This window comes from Lagenorhynchus albirostris, chromosome 14 (assembly GCF_949774975.1).
Source record: "Lagenorhynchus albirostris chromosome 14, mLagAlb1.1, whole genome shotgun sequence".
Taxonomy (NCBI): Eukaryota; Metazoa; Chordata; class Mammalia; order Artiodactyla; family Delphinidae; genus Lagenorhynchus; species Lagenorhynchus albirostris.
This window is the reverse complement of record NC_083108.1, coordinates 69,138,644-69,160,313: the sequence shown is the minus strand read 5'-3', so window position 1 is coordinate 69,160,313 and position 21,670 is coordinate 69,138,644. Positions and strand designations below refer to the sequence as shown.

The 21,670-nt window shown below is 51.4% G+C and overlaps 1 protein-coding gene across 2 annotated transcripts in view; it reads left to right on the top strand.

The window, feature by feature from the left end:
- The window catches only part of MYO18B (myosin XVIIIB), a 235,791-nt gene that overhangs the window by 54,048 nt on the left and 160,073 nt on the right, over nucleotides 1-21,670 (top strand). For both annotated transcript variants that reach the window (XM_060122034.1, XM_060122033.1), the window contains 5 exons: nucleotides 9,533-9,706; nucleotides 12,771-12,861; nucleotides 14,628-14,820; nucleotides 18,317-18,397; nucleotides 20,469-20,610. In XM_060122034.1, coding sequence (XP_059978017.1) covers nucleotides 9,533-9,706; nucleotides 12,771-12,861; nucleotides 14,628-14,820; nucleotides 18,317-18,397; nucleotides 20,469-20,610 — 681 coding nt within the window. The remainder of the gene's footprint in view (nucleotides 1-9,532; nucleotides 9,707-12,770; nucleotides 12,862-14,627; nucleotides 14,821-18,316; nucleotides 18,398-20,468; nucleotides 20,611-21,670) is intronic.

Here is a 21,670-nt window from a genome sequence, read left to right as displayed (position 1 = left end):
ATGGGGTTAGTAACTGTTACTGTTTACTGAGGATCTGCTCTCTGCCAGGCATGATTTAAGTGCTGTGCATGGTTATTCCATTTAATCCTTGTAACCCTATATGGTGGGTTATACCCATCTATGGGTGAGTCAGTGGAGGCTCAGAGAGATAAAGGCAGTTATTGAAGGTCCTGGACTCAGGAAGGGGAGGAGCTCAATTTGGGACCGAGGAGTTCTGTCTTTGAAGCCTTTCTTCCTGTTCTTCATGCCACGTTCTGCCGGATGGTCCACAGTGTCATCAATAAATGGGGAATTAGTAATCATACCTTTTCATATGGTTCTTGCACTGATGAGATTAAGTACTTAGCACAGGGCCAGGCATGTGGTGAGTACTCCGGAGACACCAGCTGTTGTTCGTGGGCTTCTCTTGGGCCCCAGCTTGAAAGGAGACAGTGTGATAAGTTGAGGGGGACCCCTGCTCAGTCTGCCTTGGTGAGGGACCCTTGAATATGGAAAGAGCGTTGGACTGGGGGCCAGCCAGAGCCGGGTTTAATCCTGGCTTCTGCCTCACTAGCTGTGTGACCTCACACAGGTCACTCACCGGCTGTTGGTCCCACCCCTGAGCCTTTGCTGCTGCAGTTCCCCCAGGTGATGAGTGACGCCTTCGACTGAGGTCTCCCTGGTAACTCTGCTTCTCAGGTCGGATTACCTGCTCTGGGGACACTCCCAGGCAGTTTCACACCCAGTGTCTTGTTTCATCCTTATAATGACCCATTGGGAGAGGAGCCATCCCATTGTACAGATGTGGAAACTGAGGCTCAGAGAGGTGAGATTTCCTGTTTGAGATCTTGCAGCCAGGTGGAAACTGCCTTTGGATGCCCCGCCTCTGGTTCTTTCCACAACTGCCCAACATCCCAAAGATGCCACGCCTTTCCCCTTAAGCCTCTTGATCAGATTAGTCCAGGAGACCCCTACCCATGCTCCCCTTCTCCTGTCAACTCCCGATGCACATCGGCATACTCAAGATTAGAGCAGCCTGCAGGGAAGCAGCCCATTTTGGTTGGTTTAACTGGATGCTGCCCCAGCTGATTTGTCCAGCAAGCCCTCTTTATCCAGAATGCTAGAGCATCAGGGCTGGTCCACATGTTGTCTTTCCAGTTGATTAGGGCGTGAGCAGTGATTTATGTTGGATTATGAGTGACTGAGCAGTGATTTATTGACGGCTTGTTGGCCAGGCCTTACGGGGTGCGCTGACTGCAGATGGACAGGTGACTTTCTCTAAGGTCTGTCCAGGTTTGCAGGGCTGCATGGCACCCGGGAACAGCAGGAACAGGCGGGAGCCCTAAGATGCAGGAAGAGACTCAAAGTTTTGGCCTTTAAGACAGTCCCATTTTCCAGGATCCCAACAATTGAACTTGACCAGACGTCCCTGAGCAGAATTCTCAGAGTGTGATCATAATTCTAGACATTTATCCAGCAGATCCTGTGCTAAGCGATCTGCACCTGGAACCACGCTGATGCTTCACAAGGACTCCATGGGGTAGATTCCCATTTTACAGGGGAGGAAACTGAGGCTCAAAGAGGTGACACGGTTTCCCCAACATCACGTGGCTTTTGGCAGCGGAGGTGGGATTTGAACCTGCGCAGTCTGTTTCTGGAGCGCTGCCTTTTCTCGTAGCACCCACAGCCTTTTAGGCTTATCTGTTCCCTGCAGGTGGCCTCCTCCTTCACAGGCCTCCGAACTGTAAACCTCTGTGTGAGGAAATGTGAACCGGGTGTGCCGGCGTTATAAATAAGTCACATAACATTCAGTAGTTCAGCAGCAGCATGGCTATTGTTGGAAGGAGAAGTAACTTGGTTATCAATAAATGCAGGAGGTCATAGTAATTGATAGCAGTTGAACTCACAGTGCATGAGGGGAGAACGGTCATGTTATTTTTTCCTCTTTCTCGTTTTTTTTTTTGTATTGAGCATAAAGGGAAAAACCTGCCTTTGCAGGTGGATCTGAGCAGCTCAGAAACTACAGTTCCATAACTTTCCCTTACTCCTTCCTTTTCTTCTTTTTTCTTTTTCTCGTTTCTCCTTTATTCATTCTTCTTTTCAAATCCCCTCCTGCCTGTTACCACAGAGTGATCTTGGGCAAGTGACTCAGGTAAAGCAGTTTGCCCGCAGTCACCTGGTTAATCGAGGGCTCTCTCAGCTAAGCCAGTATTTCCTAAACCGGTGTCTCCTGGGACATTAGATCAAGATACTCTATAAAAGCATTCCAAGGCCAAGTAAGTCTGAACAGAACATCCCCTTCTTGGAGCTTCATATGATACACTTTAAAGGCTCTGAGATGGCCCAAAGTTAAGAAACTTGTTTCACCAAAGCAATGACCAAATTGGTATAATACAGAATTCATTTTTCCCCAGTGACACTGATGAACATTCCATGGCACAACCGCTATGAGGAGCCCCTTTGGGAAACTCTGAGCCCCAGCCGTGTGGCTTCTGTGCCCCGCTCCATATCCCTTTGGCCACCTGGGGAGTTTCTGACTCAGCCCTGCCCTTGGTAGCACATTGGCTGGGGCCAGGCCTCACCTCAGATGTGCAGATGGCTTCTGAATGATAGACAAAGGCGCACACACAACAGAGCAGCGTGCCAAGAACTTGGCTCCCTTTCAGAGAACCTTCTGAGGCCCTCTCTGAGCCTTGGCACTTTAAATGGGTGCAGCTGCTGAGACAAGGGTTCAAGGGGTAGACTTGCATGTGGGAGGAGATCCCAGGAAGCACTGGGAGGGGCGTGAGGAAGGGAAGGAGGGAAGGAAGGCAGCCAAAAAGAGTGTCACCGGGGCTTCCCTGGTGGCGCAGTGGTTGAGAGTCCACCTGCCGATGCAGGGGACACGGGTTCGTGCCCCGGTCCGGGAAGATCCCACATGCCGCGGAGCGGCTGGGCCCATGAGCCATGGCCGCTGAGCCTGCGCGTCCGGAGCCTGTGCTCCGCAACGGGAGAGGCCACAACAGTGAGAGGCCCGCGTACTGCAAAAAAAAAAAAAAAAAAAAAATGAGTGTCACCAAAACCAGGCTGTGGGCAACTGGGGCTCCTCCCACTAGGGACCTCTGGGGGCCAGCGTAGAGCGCGCAACCGAGTTATCGCACTCAGAGGGCCTTATCTTTGTCACTGCTTGAAGGCTGGGAATGTTAATTCCGTGCCACATCCGCCCATGCCCTGTGCTTCAGCAAATGCCAGTGCGAGAGAAGGCCCTCAGCTGTAGGGAGTACGGGAAGCCCCAGGGGGACACTGTGGGGCAGCAACAGCTCTGCTCTGGTCCACCTACCATGTTGCCTTCTGAAGTCTGCCCCCGTTTCCTTTTGACCTGACCTACAGCCCACGTGTACGTGCAACCTAGGTCTAACATGGGTTGTTGGGAGTATCAGAGCCGCCCTTAACCCCATGCCGTGACCTGGGGGTCTGGGGACCTAGGCTCAGGTTCTCGCTCAGCCGTTTACCAGCTGTGTGACTCAGGGCAGGGCGGTATCCCTTGCTGGGTCTTGGTGGCCTCTACTATAAATCAGGCCTAACAGTCTTCAGCCTGCAGACCTCGCAAGGCAGTTGGGAGATCAGCCAAGGTCATACAAGCGTCCTCCCGCCCCGTGTAGACGTGTCCAGGTGTGCATCCTCCAGGCCGTGGCGAGATGCACGGGCCATTTGTCACTGAGCACAATAATAGAGCTGGTATTTGCAAGTAGTTCTTTAATATAGAAGTGTTTCAAGGGTGGGCGGTCCTATCAGACATGCATTGTATTTATGTAAATCCAGCCATGCAAAGGCAAATGTGAGGCCAGTGGTTACAGATACATATTTTTTCATATGTCATGGGCCCTAAAGGCAAGCGACCCATTTCCTCTGGTGTTCCACTGGAGGGGAAGCTGGCAGTGCTGGACTTAGGGAAACATGCTACAGTACTGTACGTTATGGGCAATTTAGGAGCTCCTCAAGGGTAATTTTCAGGGTACTTGATATTTCACCTTAGACTCTGGTTTCAGAACAGTACCCCCTTAGGAGAGAAGGCTCCTCTGCACGGGCCCATGGTTAGCATATTGAGAGCTGGAGTGAGAAGGCTTGAGTTCAGATGCTGCCTCTGCCACTTACCAGGTGCATGACCTTGGAAGGTCACCCTCTCTGCGGCTCAGTGTTCTCATAAGTCAAGGGGCGATACTAGCGTTGACCTCGTAGGGCTGCAGGGAGGGTTAAATGAGGCAGCGGTGTCCAGTGCTCAAGCCCAGTGCCTGGCCCTGGGAAGGGGTACTGTAGGTGCTGCTGTCTGATGCTGTGATGTTAAGGTCGCCTTTGTAATACTGTTGGGCGTTTGCATTCTGATTCTTTTTCTTGGATGGGTGAGACAGAGGGTGGGTGATGGGTGGGGCACCAGGGAGCATTTCCTGGGGGTCACCGTCACATGTCCTTGTGTGATGTTTGCAGAAGAAGAGGCAGAGGATTCCTAGATGGTGTGCATGAAAGCCCATCGCCATCGCAGAGCCGAACTCCGGGCCCGCCTGCCACGGGGTCCTGTTTCCCACCTGTGACCGGCAGAATGGCTGCAGCCAAACGCACATGCCTGAAGTGATCTCTGCATTTGGCGTTGGGGTCATTCTGGGCACAGCCTCCTCGCCTCCTGCTGTACGGCAGGAAAGCCTCCCGATAGAGTGTGTGAATCCCCTACGGGGTGGGCTACGAGGCGGGGAAAAATCCACAGACCCTCCCCTCCAAGATTTTTTTGGTCCTGTCTGTCTGTCTCCATCTCTGGCTCCTTGCCTCTCCCTCTCTGTGTCTCTCTGCCTCTCCCCCTTTTGTTTTCTCTTCTGTTTGATCTTTCCTGTTAGAGAAGGCAGCTCTGAGGTTCAGATGGGCTGGTTTGCGGGGGAGAGGGAAACGCAGTGTTTCTCTCTCCCAAATCTTGGAGATCTGCCACTTTGGGCAGGGCTGGCCAGCAGCGAGAAATGTTCCTTTCGTCGTTGGCTCCTTGCTTGGTTTCGTCACTCACCGTATTAATGTTTATCGAGCGCTCCCCCGCGCCAGCTCCCTTAGGCCAGAGCAGGGACCACACAGACTTCTGCGGGCACAGAACAGCGGGCGGCTGCACACGGCGTGACATCAGCACGGGAGGGTGGGAATCCCCCTCTGCCCCTCGCTCCTGGACCACCTTGGACAGGAAGCGAGGCCTGACCTACTCCGTTCCATATCTGAATGATCTCAGGGGCTTAGAAGAGGAAAGCGATGAGGCGGGGGAAGTGCTAGGGGCACACGGCACGCGCTCCCTGCTTGGTGGCTGTCCTCGCTCGTTTGGTGATGGCTTCGCGGGGGCTGGAGCCCTCTGTATACTGGCATCTCCAACCTCGGTGGCATTCCGAGGATAGCTCTGTCCCCGGCTTTGGGTAGGGTGGTGGAAAGTGCTGAGACCAGCGTGTGTCCGCCTTTCCTTGGAGGAGAAACGACCTCGGTGGGCTCAGAGTCCCTGGGCGTGACCGGCACCCGGAGTTCACCAGTTCACTATCCCTTCCACACATGCTCTCGGTGAAGCACCAGACGGATCTTGTGGAGGAGTCCCTGCAGCCCCAGGACGGGGCAATCCGGGTTGGGGTGAATGGTGCCCCCTTTGGTTTTGCAGGTGGAGGAGGGAATTCAAATTTGTCCAGCACCTTCTCAGGGCCAGGTGCTCTGCTCAGAGCCTCATGTGCCACCATCTCGCCCAGTCCTTGCAGCCCAGTGAAGAGGTGTTTGAGGTTTTATGACTCCATTTTGCAGATGAAGAAACTGAGGCTCAAAAAGGCTGTGAGACTGGTCCAAGGACTGACAGCTGGGAATGACGGGAATGGGACCCAGACCCTGTCTGCTCTGGTGCCTGTGTTCCTGTCCAGTCCCCTTTCTCCTCACCGCAGGTGCTGCCCCAGGGTTCTCAGCCTCCACTGAGAAGGCGTGGCCTCCACCCAGGTCTGGACGAAGACAGAGGGGCCCATGGGGTTGGATTTGGTGCCTGGCCAGCCTTCGGGAGCTGGAAGCAGAAATACATTTTCCCGGCAGAGCTCCCATGTGCCTCCTGGGTTTCACCAGCGGGATTCTGCTCAGCACACTTGGAAATATGCCCCTTAAGTCAGGCGGGACCTAGAGAGTCCTGCCCAGTCCATTTCCTGCTCCTCTTTTCAGAAACAACCATTGCTGAGCCCCTTCATGAGCTCTCCCCAGCTCAGTGAGGCTATAGGTCACTGTGGGCAGAGTGTGGGAGACTGTTTCAGAGGGTGGCAGTGGAGGTGATGGGGCAGGAGAGGGGCAGGACGTTGCCCACCTAGACAGTCATCTCCTGTTTAATTCACTTTCAACCCCATCACAGGAAGAAGGAAATCTCATTCAGGGCTACTAGCCTTTAACTCCTCTCTGTAATACTTGCTAATCTCCCTTTTTCAACAAAGAGAAAGCAGACCTCGGACTCCCAGGTAACTGTATCTAATTAGAATCTAATGGTATTTCTGTACACGTATTGTATTTATTTCTATTTTCTATCTGTGACAAGTGATCACAGTGTTGGTTCAGAAACTGGCCCCCACTGTGGTGGAGGGCAGGGAGAGACTGAAGAAAGAGGCAGCCACTCCAGATTGGTGGGCGGCAGGTGTAATACGCAAGGGAACTGACATACAAGGCTTGTCTTCGATGCTGCAAGAAGGGTAGGTCTCCACCCCCGCCCGCCAGAGTCCTAAAGTTTATAGAGGCCGGAACTGGGCTCAGTCACGGAGACCTTCTGGATGGTCTCAGTAACACCCCGCTCCCTCAAGGCTGTGTCCTTGTAACAGCTGCCACCGTGGGGGTGGGGGAGGGGCTGGAGGTATATTCCAAGGGCAGGGGAAGGGCTGAGGAGCTTCCAGTTGCCCAGGGCCAGCTCGCAGGTCACCTGGTGGTCATATCCTCTCAATGACCTCCTTCAACAAATGGATTCTTGTTTAAGCTAGTGCTATAACAGTTCCTTTCACAAGGTATTTATGTACGTGAAAAAGATCAGTGAGTCCATTTAAAAGAAAGTCCTATTCAGGGACACAAGGATTTGACAAATTTCCTAAAGGTGACATTGCAAGGATTGATTTTGGGGAGATAGTTCTTCCACTTAGTCTGATTTCTGGTGACTTTTCCGAATCAGTTTTCTCATCTGTAAAATGGGAATAATACTGCTTTTGAGGACTTTTGTGAAGATTCAATAATAGTAATAATAATAATAAGAAGAAGAAGAAGTAATTACAACTTGCATGTATTGAGTTTTTTTCTGTGTCACCCCTGGAACTCCAAGACAGACTTTCTGACTCCAAAAGCCATGAGCTGAACAAAGATGACGTGTTGAATAAAATGGGGTCACTGAGTGGTAACTGCTATCATCACCATCACCACTGTCATCATCACCATCATCTTATCTCCACCATCACCTCCACCATCATCACCACGTCATCACCACCATCGTTGTTACCTTCTTCACCATTTTTTAAAGTGGCAGGGACTTTGCTGGTGGCTCAGTGCTTAAGAATCCGCCTGCCAATGCAGGGGACATGGGTTCGATCCCTGGTCCGGGAGGATCCCACATGCCGCAGAGCAACTAAGCCCATGCGCCACAACTACTGAGCCTGCGCTCTAGAGCCTGAGAGCCACAACTACTGAGCCTGTGAGCCACAACTACTGAAGCCCATGCACTCTAGGGCCCACGTGCTGCAACTGCTGAGCACACGCGCCGCAACTACTGAAGCCTGCATGCTCTAGGGCCCGCGTGCCGCAACTACCGAACCCACACGCTGCAACTCCTGAAGCCCATGCGCCTAGAGCCCATGCTCCGCAACAAGAGAAGCCACTGCAACGAGAAGTCCGAGCACCGCAATGAAGAGTAGGCCCCGCTCACCACAACTAGAGAAAGCCCGCGCGCAGCAACAAAGACCCAATGCAGCCAAAAAAGAAATTTAAAAAAAATTAAAATAAAGTGGCAGGACTTTTTTACTAGCCATGTAACCTCTCTGGTAAAGCTGAGATTCAGTCTCTAAAATGGAGGTAATAAAATGCTGTTCTTGAGATAATCAGTGCAGAATAACTGGCATATAGGAGGACCTCGATAAGCAGTGGCCAGAGCTCCTTCGTCCTGGGTATTGTCAAGGCCCCAGATAAAGTCTTTTTCCAAATTTCCACATTTTTCTTAAACCAGGTGTCTAGATTCTTTAAGATGTCTATTTGAAGAATTGGGCCCTTAAGATCTCTTTCTGATGGACTGAGAAATCTCTGTTGGCAGCTGTGATTCTTATTTCAAAGAAGGAAGCACATTTATGGGAAGATAGGAGTTGGGAGAAAATTACTTAAGGATGGAACTAGTGTTTGCTTTAATAAGTCATTATTTTTTAAAATTTGGATTACAAAGTTAGTGCAGAACCACTGCAGAAAGTTTGGAAAATAAAAAATTCCCCTACCCTCTGATTGTTCGTATTTGGATATATTTCCTTTTCGTTATTTGTCTTCATAGCAGTTTAGAGTGATTTACACAATTGATGTCATACTGTGGCGTGATTTTCTAGTCCATTTCATTTAACATTTTGAGAATAAGAATTGACCATGTTGTACGGTCTTTGTGGCTGATATTAAGTGGCATCGTAATAGTCCATAGAGAGGTTCCCCACTGCTTCTCCAACCTCGTCTGGTTACTCCCCTCCCCGCTTACATCCCAGCCACGCTGACCTTCTTGGCACTTCCCTAACACATCATGCTCATTCCTGCCTCAGGGCCTTTGCACCACCTCCTCCTTCTGCCTCTAAAGCGCTTCCCTGGTTCTTTGTGTGGCCAGCTCCTTCTCATCTTTCATACCCCCAGTCCACCTGTCACATCCTCATACAGAGCCGCCTCTGACCACCACGCATCCGTAGCCACTCCTCAGTTTCTCTTGACCCCCATCACCCTGTTTTATTTTCTCCTTAGAGGGAAAAAATAACTTTATAATTTCATCACCTGAAATATTTATTTATTTGCTTACTTGTTTATTGTCTCCCTCTCTCAAAAGACTGTAAGCTCCGTGAGGGCAGACACTTTGTCTGTCTTGCTCATCACCGATTTCCCAGAGGCTGACACAGTGCCTGTCCCATAGTAACAGCTCCAGAAATATGTATTGAATAAAGGGGAGGGTGGTTAGATGGTTGGATATGTGGCTGGGTGGGTAGCTGAGTGGCTAGGTCAGTGGGTGGCAGGGGTGGTGGATGGATAGGTAAGTGGATATGTGGGTGGGTAAGTCTTACCATTCCCCAGTTCCATGTTTAGAGTGTTCCCCATGGTATTTTTAATTGCTTTGGGAAAGTGAGCAATGCAGATGACAGGGAAATGGGACAAACATGTCTCGGGAAAGCGTCTCCTGCCCGGGGCCATCAGCTGGGGGCCCAGGCCTGGGCAGTCGTTCAGGCTCTTGCTGAGGGTGGGAGGTGGCGAGATTCTCCGAGGTGTTCTTGGACGCCCGCCCACCACCCACCCAGGACCTCACCACCCTCCTCCTGCTCTGTCCCCTGCACAGTGGGCCGGAAGCAGTTCATGCACTTCGAGTCGGCCAGCCACGCGGCAGAGGCCCTGGGCTGCGAGTACGAGGAGCTGAACACGGCCACCTTCAAGCACCACCTGCGGCAGATCATCGAGCGCATGACGTCTGGGCCGAGCCGCCGGGGTCAGGAGGATGAGGGGGCCAGCTCAGGTACCGCGCTGCTGCCTCTCTGAGTGGGCTGCGTCCCTGCGGGGCCGGCCCCTGGGGACACACCAGCACCCTTTCACTGTCCATCGAGGACTTCCTGAGGGTCTACGGTGTGCAGACCTTCTAGGTGTAGGGGAAACCACTCCCCTGGAAATGGACTTGGCTCCTTCTGACGCCGTGCTTATGGTCAGCTAGTTAGCTCTGCCCAGGGGTCAAAGGCTGCTGAAACCCAGGAGGGGGCCCTATGCTGCAAAGAGGGGATGCTGTGGATGGTGCCAAGGGACCAACGCACTTCCAGTGGATGTTGTATTTGCCGAGCCCCTACGCTGTAGGCAGAAGACTCACCTCTCAGTTTGAGGAACAGAAATAAGGCCAGGATGGTTGGCCCAGCTGGGAGGACAGTAGATAAGGTTGGCGAGCTCAGTGGGGTCAGCTGACACAATAGTCTGTAAACTAGGGGTTTTCTGCTCAGACCAAGGGAAGCCATGGAGGGACACAGGCAGGGGAATGACATGATTTGTTGTATTCATGAAGCTCAGCCTGGAGGAAGATCAGGGAGTGAGTGGGAATGGGTACAAGTCACCTTGGTGAGGTGACGGAGGTGGGAGCAGATGGGATGCGGTGGACCAGTTCAAGGTCTAGTTTACAGTTAGAGCTGATGGCATGGGCCCTAGGTGGAAGCAGGGGGCCAGGACACCTTCTAGGACTTTCGCCTGAGCAGCAGGAGGAATGGGGGTGCTTGAAAAGACCCGGGGAAAAGCAGGAGCTTTGAACTGCACCTGCTAGAGTGAGGTGTGCTGAGTCCCAGGTCTGCAGCCTCTGCAGCCAGATGCTGTGGCTGCGGAAGGTGAGGGCAGAGGGACCCCGTGGAGCCCCAGGGCTCGCTGCAAACTCTCTCAAGAGAAGCTCTCCCAGAGACCACAGTCTGGGCTTAGTGGGTAGCACTGTTTGGAACCGTGGTTTGGGGTCCTTCTCTTAGAGGCCCCTCGGATCCCCGTGGCTGCTCTACCTGCCAGGGACTTCAGCTTGATGGCTGATGTCACCGAGACTCCACTGCCTTCCAGGTCTGTGCTCTGGTGTAAGCTGGGGTCTGCTTAATGGTTACACCTCCTCTCGGACACAGGCACACACACATACCATGCACAGGCATGCACACACATGCACACAAGGCACATATGCGCACACACACACACACATAGAAGCACAGATGCGTGCACATGCTGCTTGGCGAAGCTGAGTCACCCTCTCACGCTGAGGTCTCGAGGGTAGACGTTAAGCAGGCAGGGGACCGGCAAGCTTATGAGAGATGCTGGGAGGCTGTGGGTTGCCTAGCAACGACCCAGGTTGGGGGCAGAGTTAAAGCAGGGATGGGAAATGCTTTGGGGTTGCAGTGGGCTGCCTGGAATGTACAAGCAGAACTGTTTCTCTAGACACTAGTGTGTGCAGATTTGGAAATTGTGTTTCCAATTCTGTGGATGGAAGCAAAACCTAAGGGTCAATATTTGTGATCTGAGCCCTCCACTCCTTATCCCGCTATGCTCAGTGACCCCTAATCAAGGCTGGCTGTTCTAATGGGACCAGTGTGTGTATTTATACAAAATTGGGGCTGCCATTATAATAATTTTCTAAGCTTTTTTTATTCCTCCTAACGCTGTAGGCAGGCACTTTTCCATCTCATTCAGTATTCTTCTAGACCTGACTTTAAGTATTCCTTTGTATGGATGGACTACAAATTATCTAACCCGTTTCCTATCGTTGGATGTTCAGGTTGTCTCAAAAAAGTGATTTTATTTTGCCAATTTAAGCAACAATTGGGAGAACATACATACTTAGAAATCTTTGTTGCTCTGAATTATTTCATTACAATAAAATCCTAAGAGTGAAGTTAAATCCAAGTATATGAACATGTTATGGCTTCTACTATAAAATTGCCAAATTTCCCTCTAGAAAGAGGGAACAACAGATATTTACTGAGTAACTACTACGTGTCAGGAATTGGGGATTTGGAGCCAGCAAACCCAGAGGTAGCCCTCACCCTCAGGGCGCTCCCTGCCTGGGTGGCGGGGCGGGGGAAATGCAGGTTAACGAAATAACCACAAAGTACAGGTGTGCTGTGGGCAGTGCTGTAAAATCAGGGTAGATCTGTCCTCCTGTGTCCGGTTTACTTCACTTAGCATGACATCCTCCAAGTTCATCCGTGTTGTAGCAAATGGCAGCATTTCCTTCTTTTTTTTTCTTTTTTACTGTTGAATAATATACTACTCACATCAGAAATCTCAAAAAGTCAAACTCATAGAGGCAGAGAGTAGAATGGTGGTTACCAGGGCGGTGGAGGGAGGGGGAAATGGGACATTTTGATCAAAGGGCACATAGTTTTATTTATGCAAGATGAATAAATCCTAGAGGATAGATGAATAAAATGATCAGTAGATGAATCTCTACTGTACAGCAAAGTCCCTGTAATTAACAATACCATATTCTATACTTAAAAATTTGTTAATCTTATGTTAAAAGTTCCTATCTCACATGTGCGTGCGCACACACACACACACACACACACAAAGAGGGAGGGAAGAAACTTTTAGAGGTGATGGTTATGTTTGTGGTGTGTTTATGGTGATGGTGTCATGGGTGTATACTTCAAACTCATCAGGATGTATACATTAAAAATGTACAGGTCTTTTGGTATGTCAATCATGACTTCAGTGTGAAAAATAAAGTTTTCAAAAAAGCAAGGTAGACCTGGGAATTGGCTTAATGGGGTGGTGGTGGTGGTCAAGGCAGGCTTCCCTGAGGAGGTGATGTTGGGTTGAGCCCTGAGGGTTGAGCAGGAGATCACAGTGGAGGTTAGGGAGGTAGGGCCAGGTCACACAGGACCCTGGAAGACTTGGTAGGACACTTGAACTTGGTCCTAAGATCGTAAGTAATTTCAGCAGTAGGGGGACGTGTGTGTGCGTGGTGGGGGAGGATGCACTAAGGCCAGTAGTGATGGCACTGGAGCGACAACTTTGGCCCCAGGCAAGGTCCTGACCACGGGATGTCTACCCGCCCCTCTTCCCCACTGTAGGGCTCAAGATGACAGGAGTGGAGTGTGTGGAGGGCATGGCCTCGGGCCTGTACCAAGAGGTCTTTGCCGCTGTGGTCTCGCTCGTGAACAGGTAATGGCAACCTTCTCCTGGTTACAGAGGTGGCCTGTTTGCGGTGTATGAATGAGCCCAAACCTGGGGAGTCTGGGGAGTTTAGCAGAGTGGGGTTTTGTTGAGCTGGAGAGGGGCTTGTTGAGCCGTGTCTTATGGTGCTGGGTTTAAATTCCACCTTGGCCACCTGTGGGCTATGTGACTTCGGCGAATCAATTCACCTCTCTGACCTCTCCTTCTGCATGTGTAAAAATGGCTCTTTCCTTCAGGTCACTGTAAGGATTAAAAGAAATCAATAAAAAATTAAACAATAAAGTAAAAAAGAAATAGTGCCTGTAAACAGCTCTTCCTAATCGTGATCATAAAATACTGCAGGTATCTGCAGGTAGTACTGCCGGGAGCCTCTGTCTTCTACCGTGGTGAGTGCTGCTGTGAGCCCCGGGAAATCTTTAAGCAGTTCCAGTGTGGCCAAACCAGAGCTGGGGCAAGGGCTTCCCTCCCTCCTCTGTGAAAGCAGGAGGCGTAACCGGGCTTCTGACATCCTGTTAAGGGGATGAGGCTGGTGTGTAGCAACAGTGCAGGTGGGGTTCTCCACAGACACAGAATTGGCCCCCTCTCGTGCTGCTGGAGTAATTACCCTCTGAGACCACAGACACATTATCTAGAAACCAGGGGGATCATGCGTGCTTAGGGGAAGAAGTATTTATTGGTGAACTGCCAGTGGAGGGCGGCTGCTTCAGCCTGCAGAGGGTGGCTGCTTCCTGGTTGGTTCTGGGAGCCTGCCTCCATAAAATGGGTGTATTGGTGGTAACGATACCCACTACCCTTACGTTTATGAGCACCTAGAAGGCGTCTGGCTTTCTGAACACTAACTGATTTAATCTTCATGTATGTCTATGTGGTGGCTGATCTTATTGGCCCCATTTTACAAATGGAAAACCTCAGCAAATAACAGCGAAGAGCTCAGGTTTAAACTAAGGGCCCTCCGAAGTGTATAGCTGGTCACGCTAATGATAATAATAACAGAAAACACACTGATCGCTTTACCACGTTCAGAGCCGTGGATGTCTTATCATATCCAACCCTCCCAACAGCCTTCTAAGTTCATCTCCATCATTAGCCCTTTCACAGCTGAGTTTCAGAGAGGTCAGGCAACTCTCCCAAGACAGACAGCCCCTCCGTGGCTGGGCGAGGGTTGGAGCCCACGTGTGACTTTCTCCAGAGTCTCTTAACTCCTGCTTTTTGAAGTGAATAATCCCTTCTCTGTCCCCCTGATAGATTTGTCAAGAGGCTCCAAGGAGGTGATGGCTTGAGAGATCTTTGTAAACTGAGACAGGCACTGAACAAAATTGTTTTTCTATAGCAGCGTGTCACTAAGCAAGAAAAGGAGACTTTAGTCCTAACTTTATAGCCAATTTGTGGTGCGACCTTAAGCAAGTCATTTCTCCACTCTGGGCCTGGTAGAGAGAGTACGTTTCCTGAAGGCCTGCAGTGTCCATGGGAGGCACTTTCCATACTTCAACTCCTTTTCTTCTTACTGCAGCCCCTGGGGTCATCCTACTCATCCCTACCACCATTTAACAGTGGGGGGAACCCATGCTCAGAGAGGTTAAGTAACTTTCCCAAGGTCACACAGCCTGGAAGTGGTGAGATCTGCTGGATCTGCAGACCCGCCCAGCATGCTGCTCTGGTTTCTCCATCTCTGTGATGCAGGGGTGTGGGAGGCTTGGACCAATGGGGTTTTAAGAGTCCTTGTCCTCTCGGGGCCCCTCTCCTTTCCCCCCCAGATCCTTCTCCTCCCACCACCTCTCCATGGCCTCCATCATGGTGGTGGACTCTCCAGGCTTTCAGAACCCCCGGCACCAGGGCAAAGACCGGGCCGCCACCTTTGAGGAGCTGTGCCACAATTACGCTCACGAGCGCTTGCAGCTGCTTTTCTACCAGCGGACCTTTGTCTCAACGCTGGAGCGATTCCAGGAGGTATGGCTGGGCTGGGGCGGGGCCTTCGCAGTGGCTCAGTGAGGGCGTGAGGCTGGGCGGGACAGGGGAGGGCGTGGTCGTCTGGTCCTCCAGTAGGCTTTAGTTTCATCCTGTCTGGTCCCTCGATGATTAAAACCCAAACTCCAGGCCTGGCTCCTGGGCCTCTGCTGCTCCCCTGTCTCCCTCTACAGCCCAGTCTCCAGCCACGGCCCCCGCACCTTACAGTCCAGAACTTGGGGTTCCCCAGGCCTCACTCCCACCGCTGTCCCTCGTTTACACTGACCTCTTCCTCCTCGCCCACATACCCAAGCTGAATCCTCCTCCAACAGTTAGTTTGCATCTTCCCTGTGGAAGGCCCTTCGTGCCCGGTTGTGGGTAAAAATAGTGGGTTTGCACACCTTTTGGATCATAATGTGGGAGCATCTAGGAAAGGTGAAGATGCAGTTCCCTTTCTAGGAGGCCCCCCGGAGAGACTCTGTATATGTGAACCAGGAAACCTGTACAGGCACGTCCCTGCCTGCCCTCCTTTACTTATACTTAAAACAATTTTTTTGAACTATAACATTTACACAAATAAGTGCCTGAATCAGAAGTGTACAGCTTAGTGAATTTGTCCAACCATGCACACTCATTGCAGCTACCGCCCAGGATAGAAGGAGAGAACATCGCCAGCACCCCAGACGCCCCCTAGCATCTGCTCCCTCCTTCCTCCCTGAAGGGGACCCCTTTGGCTCCAGCAAGTGCTAATGGCAAAATATGAGCAATGATCATATTGTTTATTAGTAGGATAATGGGTATTGAAATTATGGTCATTTCTTTGGTTGGAGCCCAGACAGCAATAAACATGAAAACGTCAATATGAATAAATCTTAAACACATGGCATTGCTGAGACCTGGGGTCTCACCCTAACTCTGTCACTTATTGGCTGTGTGGCCTTAGGAAAGTCACTCACCCTCTCTGAACCTCAATTTTATCACATGTAAAATAGAAATAGCAATACTCCTGTATCAGTTACCATTTCCCGCAATAATTCTGCATAATAAACTGTCCCAACACATAGTAGCTTAAATAATAACCTTTTGTTATTGCTCGCAGGTCTGTGGATTGCCTAGGTAGCTATTCTGGTCTTGGCTGGGAGAGCATGTGCCTGTGGTCAGAGGCAGGTTGGGTAGGTGGCTTTTGGCTGGCTCTCCCCTGTGTCTGGAGGTCAGCTGGCCATGAGCTGATCCAGGCAGCCCTTTGGCTAGGATGACTCACCTGTGCTCCAGGAGTGCCCTGTCCTCCAGCAGGTTAGCTCAGGCTGTTCTCATGGCGCTGGGCAGGGGTCCAAGAGAGTGAGCAGGAGTGCTCAGGGCCCCTTGGGACCAAGACTTGAAACTGGCAACGTCACCTCTGCTGTAATCAGTTGGTCACAGCAAGTCCAAGTCCAAGTCCAAGTCCCCTGACTCACGGGGTGGGGAAATGGCATCCACTTCTTGATGGGAGAAACTTCCATATCTGTACCGAGAGTGTGGATACGGGGAAGGGGAGAGGTGGCGGTTATTTTCACAGTCATTTTTACCGTACTGCCTAAAGGGGCTGTTTGGAGCATTTGATGAAGTGGGATAGAGAAATGCGTAATGTGTATTAGGCATTCCACATATAGTAGCAGCCATCATATTTTTTTGTCCCATAATATTTCACTTATTTCTGATCAGAGTAAAACATGTTTTTTATTTAAAAACTGGAAAGTGCGTGTAAGTGTCAAGAAGCAGAAAACACAATCTCTTTTAGCCCCACCACCCAGGGGCAACCACTGTTACCACTGTCCTGTCTGTATCTTACACCAGCCATTTATCCATATATGGTCTTCTCTACAGATTTCCCATCCATCTGTACACACGAGTTTATAGTCTTTTTCCTCAGCATTATGTTATTCACATTTCCTCACTCCATTCACAGCTCTTAGTAAGGATGCATGTTTGCGGTTATGTCTGATTCTGTCTGAACCCTCTTTTGGCCATCTGAGTTATTTCCATGTTTATGGTGTTATAAACAGCACTGTGATGAACATCTTTGAGCATAGCATTATCTGGATATTTCTGGTTACTTTTATATGCCAACTCTTATTATCCGTAGTTTTTTTGCTCCATCCAGCACCCAGCACTCAGCCCAGCGCTTATTAGGTACTCAGTAAATATTAGAAAAGTTTGCCCTGAATTATCAGTTCCTGATAAAGCTCTCACCATGATTGCTGACCACCCTGAGGATGAACAGTATTAGGATGTTATTGGGATGCTGGTCTGTATCCTTTCTTCTCACACAAAGGCTAAGGGTGATGATAAAAAACAAAAAGAACCCAATTAAAAATGGGCAAAGGAGTTGAATAGATATTTCTCCAAAGAAGATATACAGATGGTCCATAAACACACGAAAAGATGTTCCGCATCACTAGTTCAGGGAAATGCAAATCAAAACCACATTGAGATACCATTTCACACCCACTAGACTAAAAAGAGTAAGAAGTGTTGGGGAGGATGTAGAGAAGCTGGAACCCTTGTGCACAATAAAAATGGTGCAGCTGCTGTGGAATACAGTATGGTGTTTTCTCAGATAATTAAAAATAGAACTATCATTTGATCCAGCAATTCCACTTCTGGGTATCTACCCAGAAGAATTTCAAGCAAGGTCTCGAAGAGATATTTGTATGCCTATGTTCACAGCAGTATCGTTTGTAATAGCCAAAAGGTAGAAGCAACCCGAGTGTCCATCAGTGGATGAATGGATAAAGAAATGTGATCTCTTCACACAAGGGGCTATTATTCAACCATAAAAAGGAAGGAAATTCTGACACATGCTACGACTGGATGAACCTTGAGGACATTGTGCTAAGTGTGCAATAATCCAGTCACAAAAGGACAAATCCTGTACGATTCTCTTCCTACGAGGTATTTATAGGAGTCAGATTCATAGACACAGAAATAAGGAGAGGGAAATGGGGAGTTGGTGTTTAATGGGTGCAGAGTTTCAGTTTTGCAAGGTAAGAAACGTTTTGGAGATGGATGGTGGTGACAGTTACACAACGGTGTGAATGTACTTTACACCAATGAACTGTGCACTTAAAAATGATTTAAATGTTAAATTTTATGCCATGTCTACTCTTACCACGATTAAAAAATAATAATAAAAAATGGCCTTGGGGCTTCCCTGGTGGTGCAGTGGTTGAGAGTTCGCCTGCCGATGCAGGGGACACGGGTTCGTGCCCCGGTCCGGGAAGATCCCACATGCTGCGGAGCGGCTGGGCCCGTGAGCCATGGCCGCTGAGCTTGCGTGTCCGGAGCCTGTGCTCTGCAGCGGGAGAGGCCACAGCAGTGAGAGGCCCGCGTACCGCAAAAAAAAAAAAAAAAAATGGCCAAGGTGTGACGATGGAAGTCCTCACTTTTCTTTGCTCCTTCAGAAGTGTCTTCCCCTTCAGCTCGTGGAAGGAGCTAATGCTGAACTTCTGTGGCTCTCTAGGAGGATGTTCCTGTGCAGTTTGAGCTCCCGGAGCCATCCCTGGGGACCACGGTGGCTGCTGTGGACCAGAGTCCTTCGCAGGTAACACGGCCTCTCAGGTGTCGCACGGCCCTTTTAGAGATCCTGGCAGATTTGAGCTACTAGATCTCAAAACTGCTACTAGATCTCAAAACTGCCTGCACCTAGCATGACCCAGGGATTGTTAAAAACACCGACGCCTGGGACCCACTCCCTGATTCTGCGTTGATTGGTCTGGGGGGTGTGGCCTGGGCAAAGAATATTTAAATCCCATCAGGTTGAGAACCTGAGTCTGCGTCTTAGAACGCACCCACACCTGGACTGTGGTCTGAGCTGAGGGGAGTCCAGGGCCGGTGCCCAGTGGTCTCCAGCCCTGTCACCTGGAAAGTTCGGGTGTCCAGAGGAAGGTGCTGTGCCCAGCAGAGACTGCGACCATAGGGGCCCCTGGGGGATGGAGAGCGGGGGCGATGGTGGATCCAGGCCCTTGAGCTTCTTGGAGGCAGACAGGCTTTAGTTTGGGGGAGACCTGAGTCGTTATCTCCCTTTCCCCAGCCCCAGAACCCACTGTGCTGACCCCAGATCTGCACCTATGCTCAACCAGAGCTGCCCTCGGCCATTGCGCATCTTGGTGTGAGAGTGCTTGGGCCATGGAACTTGCTGGGCTCCGGTCCGATCTTGGTGACCTTGGGCACGTCACTTAACCTCTCCAAGCCTCAGCTTCCTCATCACCCAAGTGGGAACGATAGATGGTGTCCCCTGGGTTGTCGTGAACGCCTGTGGTATCTGGCACGTAAAGCCCCTGCAGGGTGTGTGGCATACAGTAGGTGTCCCGCAGGTTGCGTCTCTCCTGCACTTGGACACCTTGTCCTGGTCCCTTGGCTTCTCTGGGCTCGCAGCAGGCTGTGCCTGCCCCTGCAAAGCGCTCTCAGTCTGTGCGCCCAGCCGGCCCCTCACACCTGCTGCTACTTCCTGCTGGTACCTCTTCCTGCTGCTACCTCTCGGCTGGTTCCCCGTCCCCGTCCTGCTTCCTCACCTGGGAGGGGCAGGCCTGAAGGGACCACCCGGGCAGTGCAAGGAGGGGAAGGACCATGGCATCCCTGGGCCCCCTGGGCAGTGGCTGGAACAGCTGCCTTCTGGGGATGGGTTGACTGTAGGTTTCAACCCCAGCAAATAAGGCCAAGGTGAAGATTCAGGATACCTGGGATCCAGGTCCACTTCTGCCCCTGGGCCTCTCCATGTGACCCTGGACGTGTCCCTTCCCCTCTCTGGACCCCTGTCAGCGGGGTGTGGACTAATATTCCTGAATTAGGGTGACCAGCTGTGCTGATTTGTCAGGGACTTTGCTGGCCTCAGCACTGAAATCCTTACGTCCTGGGAAGCCCCTGGCCCCAGGCGCACTGGGACCGTTGGCCATCATATGCATCACATTCCCACTTTAACCACTTGGCACCATTTTCAGATGTGTCAGCCCGCTGTGGGCCCTCAGATGAGTCCCGCAGACTCTCCAGGCCTCTTTCAGTTTCCCGTATGCAAAGCTTCAGGGTCGCCTGGATGGTCTCTGACGCTGGGAGCTAGATTTAGAATTCCGCGTCTGTGCCCCTGAACCAACTTCACCTTCTCTAAGACATGCTTTGGGAACTTTTTTTTTCTCCTCAAGATTTTAGTTTAAAAAAGTACGAAGACTTCTAAGAGGAAGTGATGCAGATGGGATTAATCCTTTCATGTTTGGCTGTGCACGAATAGACCAGCTGCCTGTGTGGAGCCAGAGATGTGTAGTTTATAGAGTGCTTGCCCTTATTAAACCCTCACGACAGCCCTCGGAGGAAAGTATTACCACTCTCCATCTTGCAAAAGAGGAAAAATGAGGCTCAGAGAGGTGCAGTTACGTTGCCCAAGGTCACCCTGGAAATGAAGACAGGCAGGATCTGGACCCCTTGTAACCAAGAGGCTGTTAGTTTTGTGGCTTCGACACTGAGAGTCTTGCAGTGAGTGGGAGTGTGGGGTGTAGGGAGTGTGGATCTAGGCCTGTGATGCCTGGGAGGCAGGTGCCCCCAACTCCCACGGGTGGGAAGGGAAACCCAGGCCTGGCCTCCGTCAGGGGATCAGGACTCCTCAGTGTATCCTGATCTGCCAGGTCCGCTTGCCAGCCGGAGGAGGTGCTGAGGACGCCAGGGGCCTCTTCTGTCTCCTGGATGAGGAGGTCCAGGTGGAGGGCTCCGGGGACAGCGTGGTGCTCGAGCGCCTCTGTGCCACCTTTGAGAAGAAAGGCGCTGAAGGTGAGGGAGCGAGTCGGGGTGGGGTGCTGAGTCCAGCCTGGGGTTGAATCTGTCTTTGTCAACGCCCCGATGAGGCCTGCACGGCAGGGTGGGGAGTCTGAGTGCAGGAACGTCTGTGCGTGTGCCTGGGTGTGCTTTCGTTCATCTGTGTGTTCATTCGTTCACGTATTCCTCAAGTGTCCTGAGCAGCTACCGTGTGCTGGGTACCATTCTATATGGCAACAAATGCACTGATGGGCTCCGTGTCCTTGCTGGGGGGAGTCGGGGACAGGGGGAGATGACAGGCTAACACATAAGCACGTGTGTGGCCGCTGAGCCTGAGATGGCAGGCTGGGGTTTGGTGGTGGGCAGCAGGCAGACCTCATTTCTCTGGGAGCCGGGGGCCCTCGGGGGGCCGGTGTGCAGGTAAATCTGACAGAGGGCAGGGAGCGCAGTACAGGACAAGGCAGGAGATGTCATCTGGGCTCAGACCTCAAGCCCTTGCAGGCCTCACAGAAAACGTTGGTCTTAACCCAAGAGCAATGAGAAGCCATGAAGGATTCTAGGCAGTGGCGGGTACGGTCAGATTCATGTTCTAGGAAGTTCACCCAGACTGCAGCGTGGAGACACGATAGGAAGGAGGCCAGGGAGGTGAGAGCGGAGCTGCCTGCCCCGGGGAGGTGGGCGGACTATGGAGGTACCGAGCAGGCAGCGTCCCCAGCACTGGGTGATGGGCTGGATTGGCAGGAGGAAAAGTGTGAGGCGAGATGGACACTTCGAGCTGGGACAGCGAAATCAGAGACCACAGGGTTTGGCACGTGTCAGCCTCAAGTTCAAGTCCGGCTATTCGTACTTTCACCAACGTGGCACCGAACAAATCTCATGTAGTCTCGAGCAATGGGGTTGGAGCTCGCCCTGGCCTCCCTTTCACCAGAATTTCCACTGCTGTGACTGGGTGAGAGGATGTACCTGAGGAGCTTCGTCATCAGCGGCCAGGTGTGACGTCATTGATGAGGCCGAGGCTGTTGATGCGACCAAGAAGATCACCCCTGTGGATGCACGAGCTGGAGGAATGCTGTCT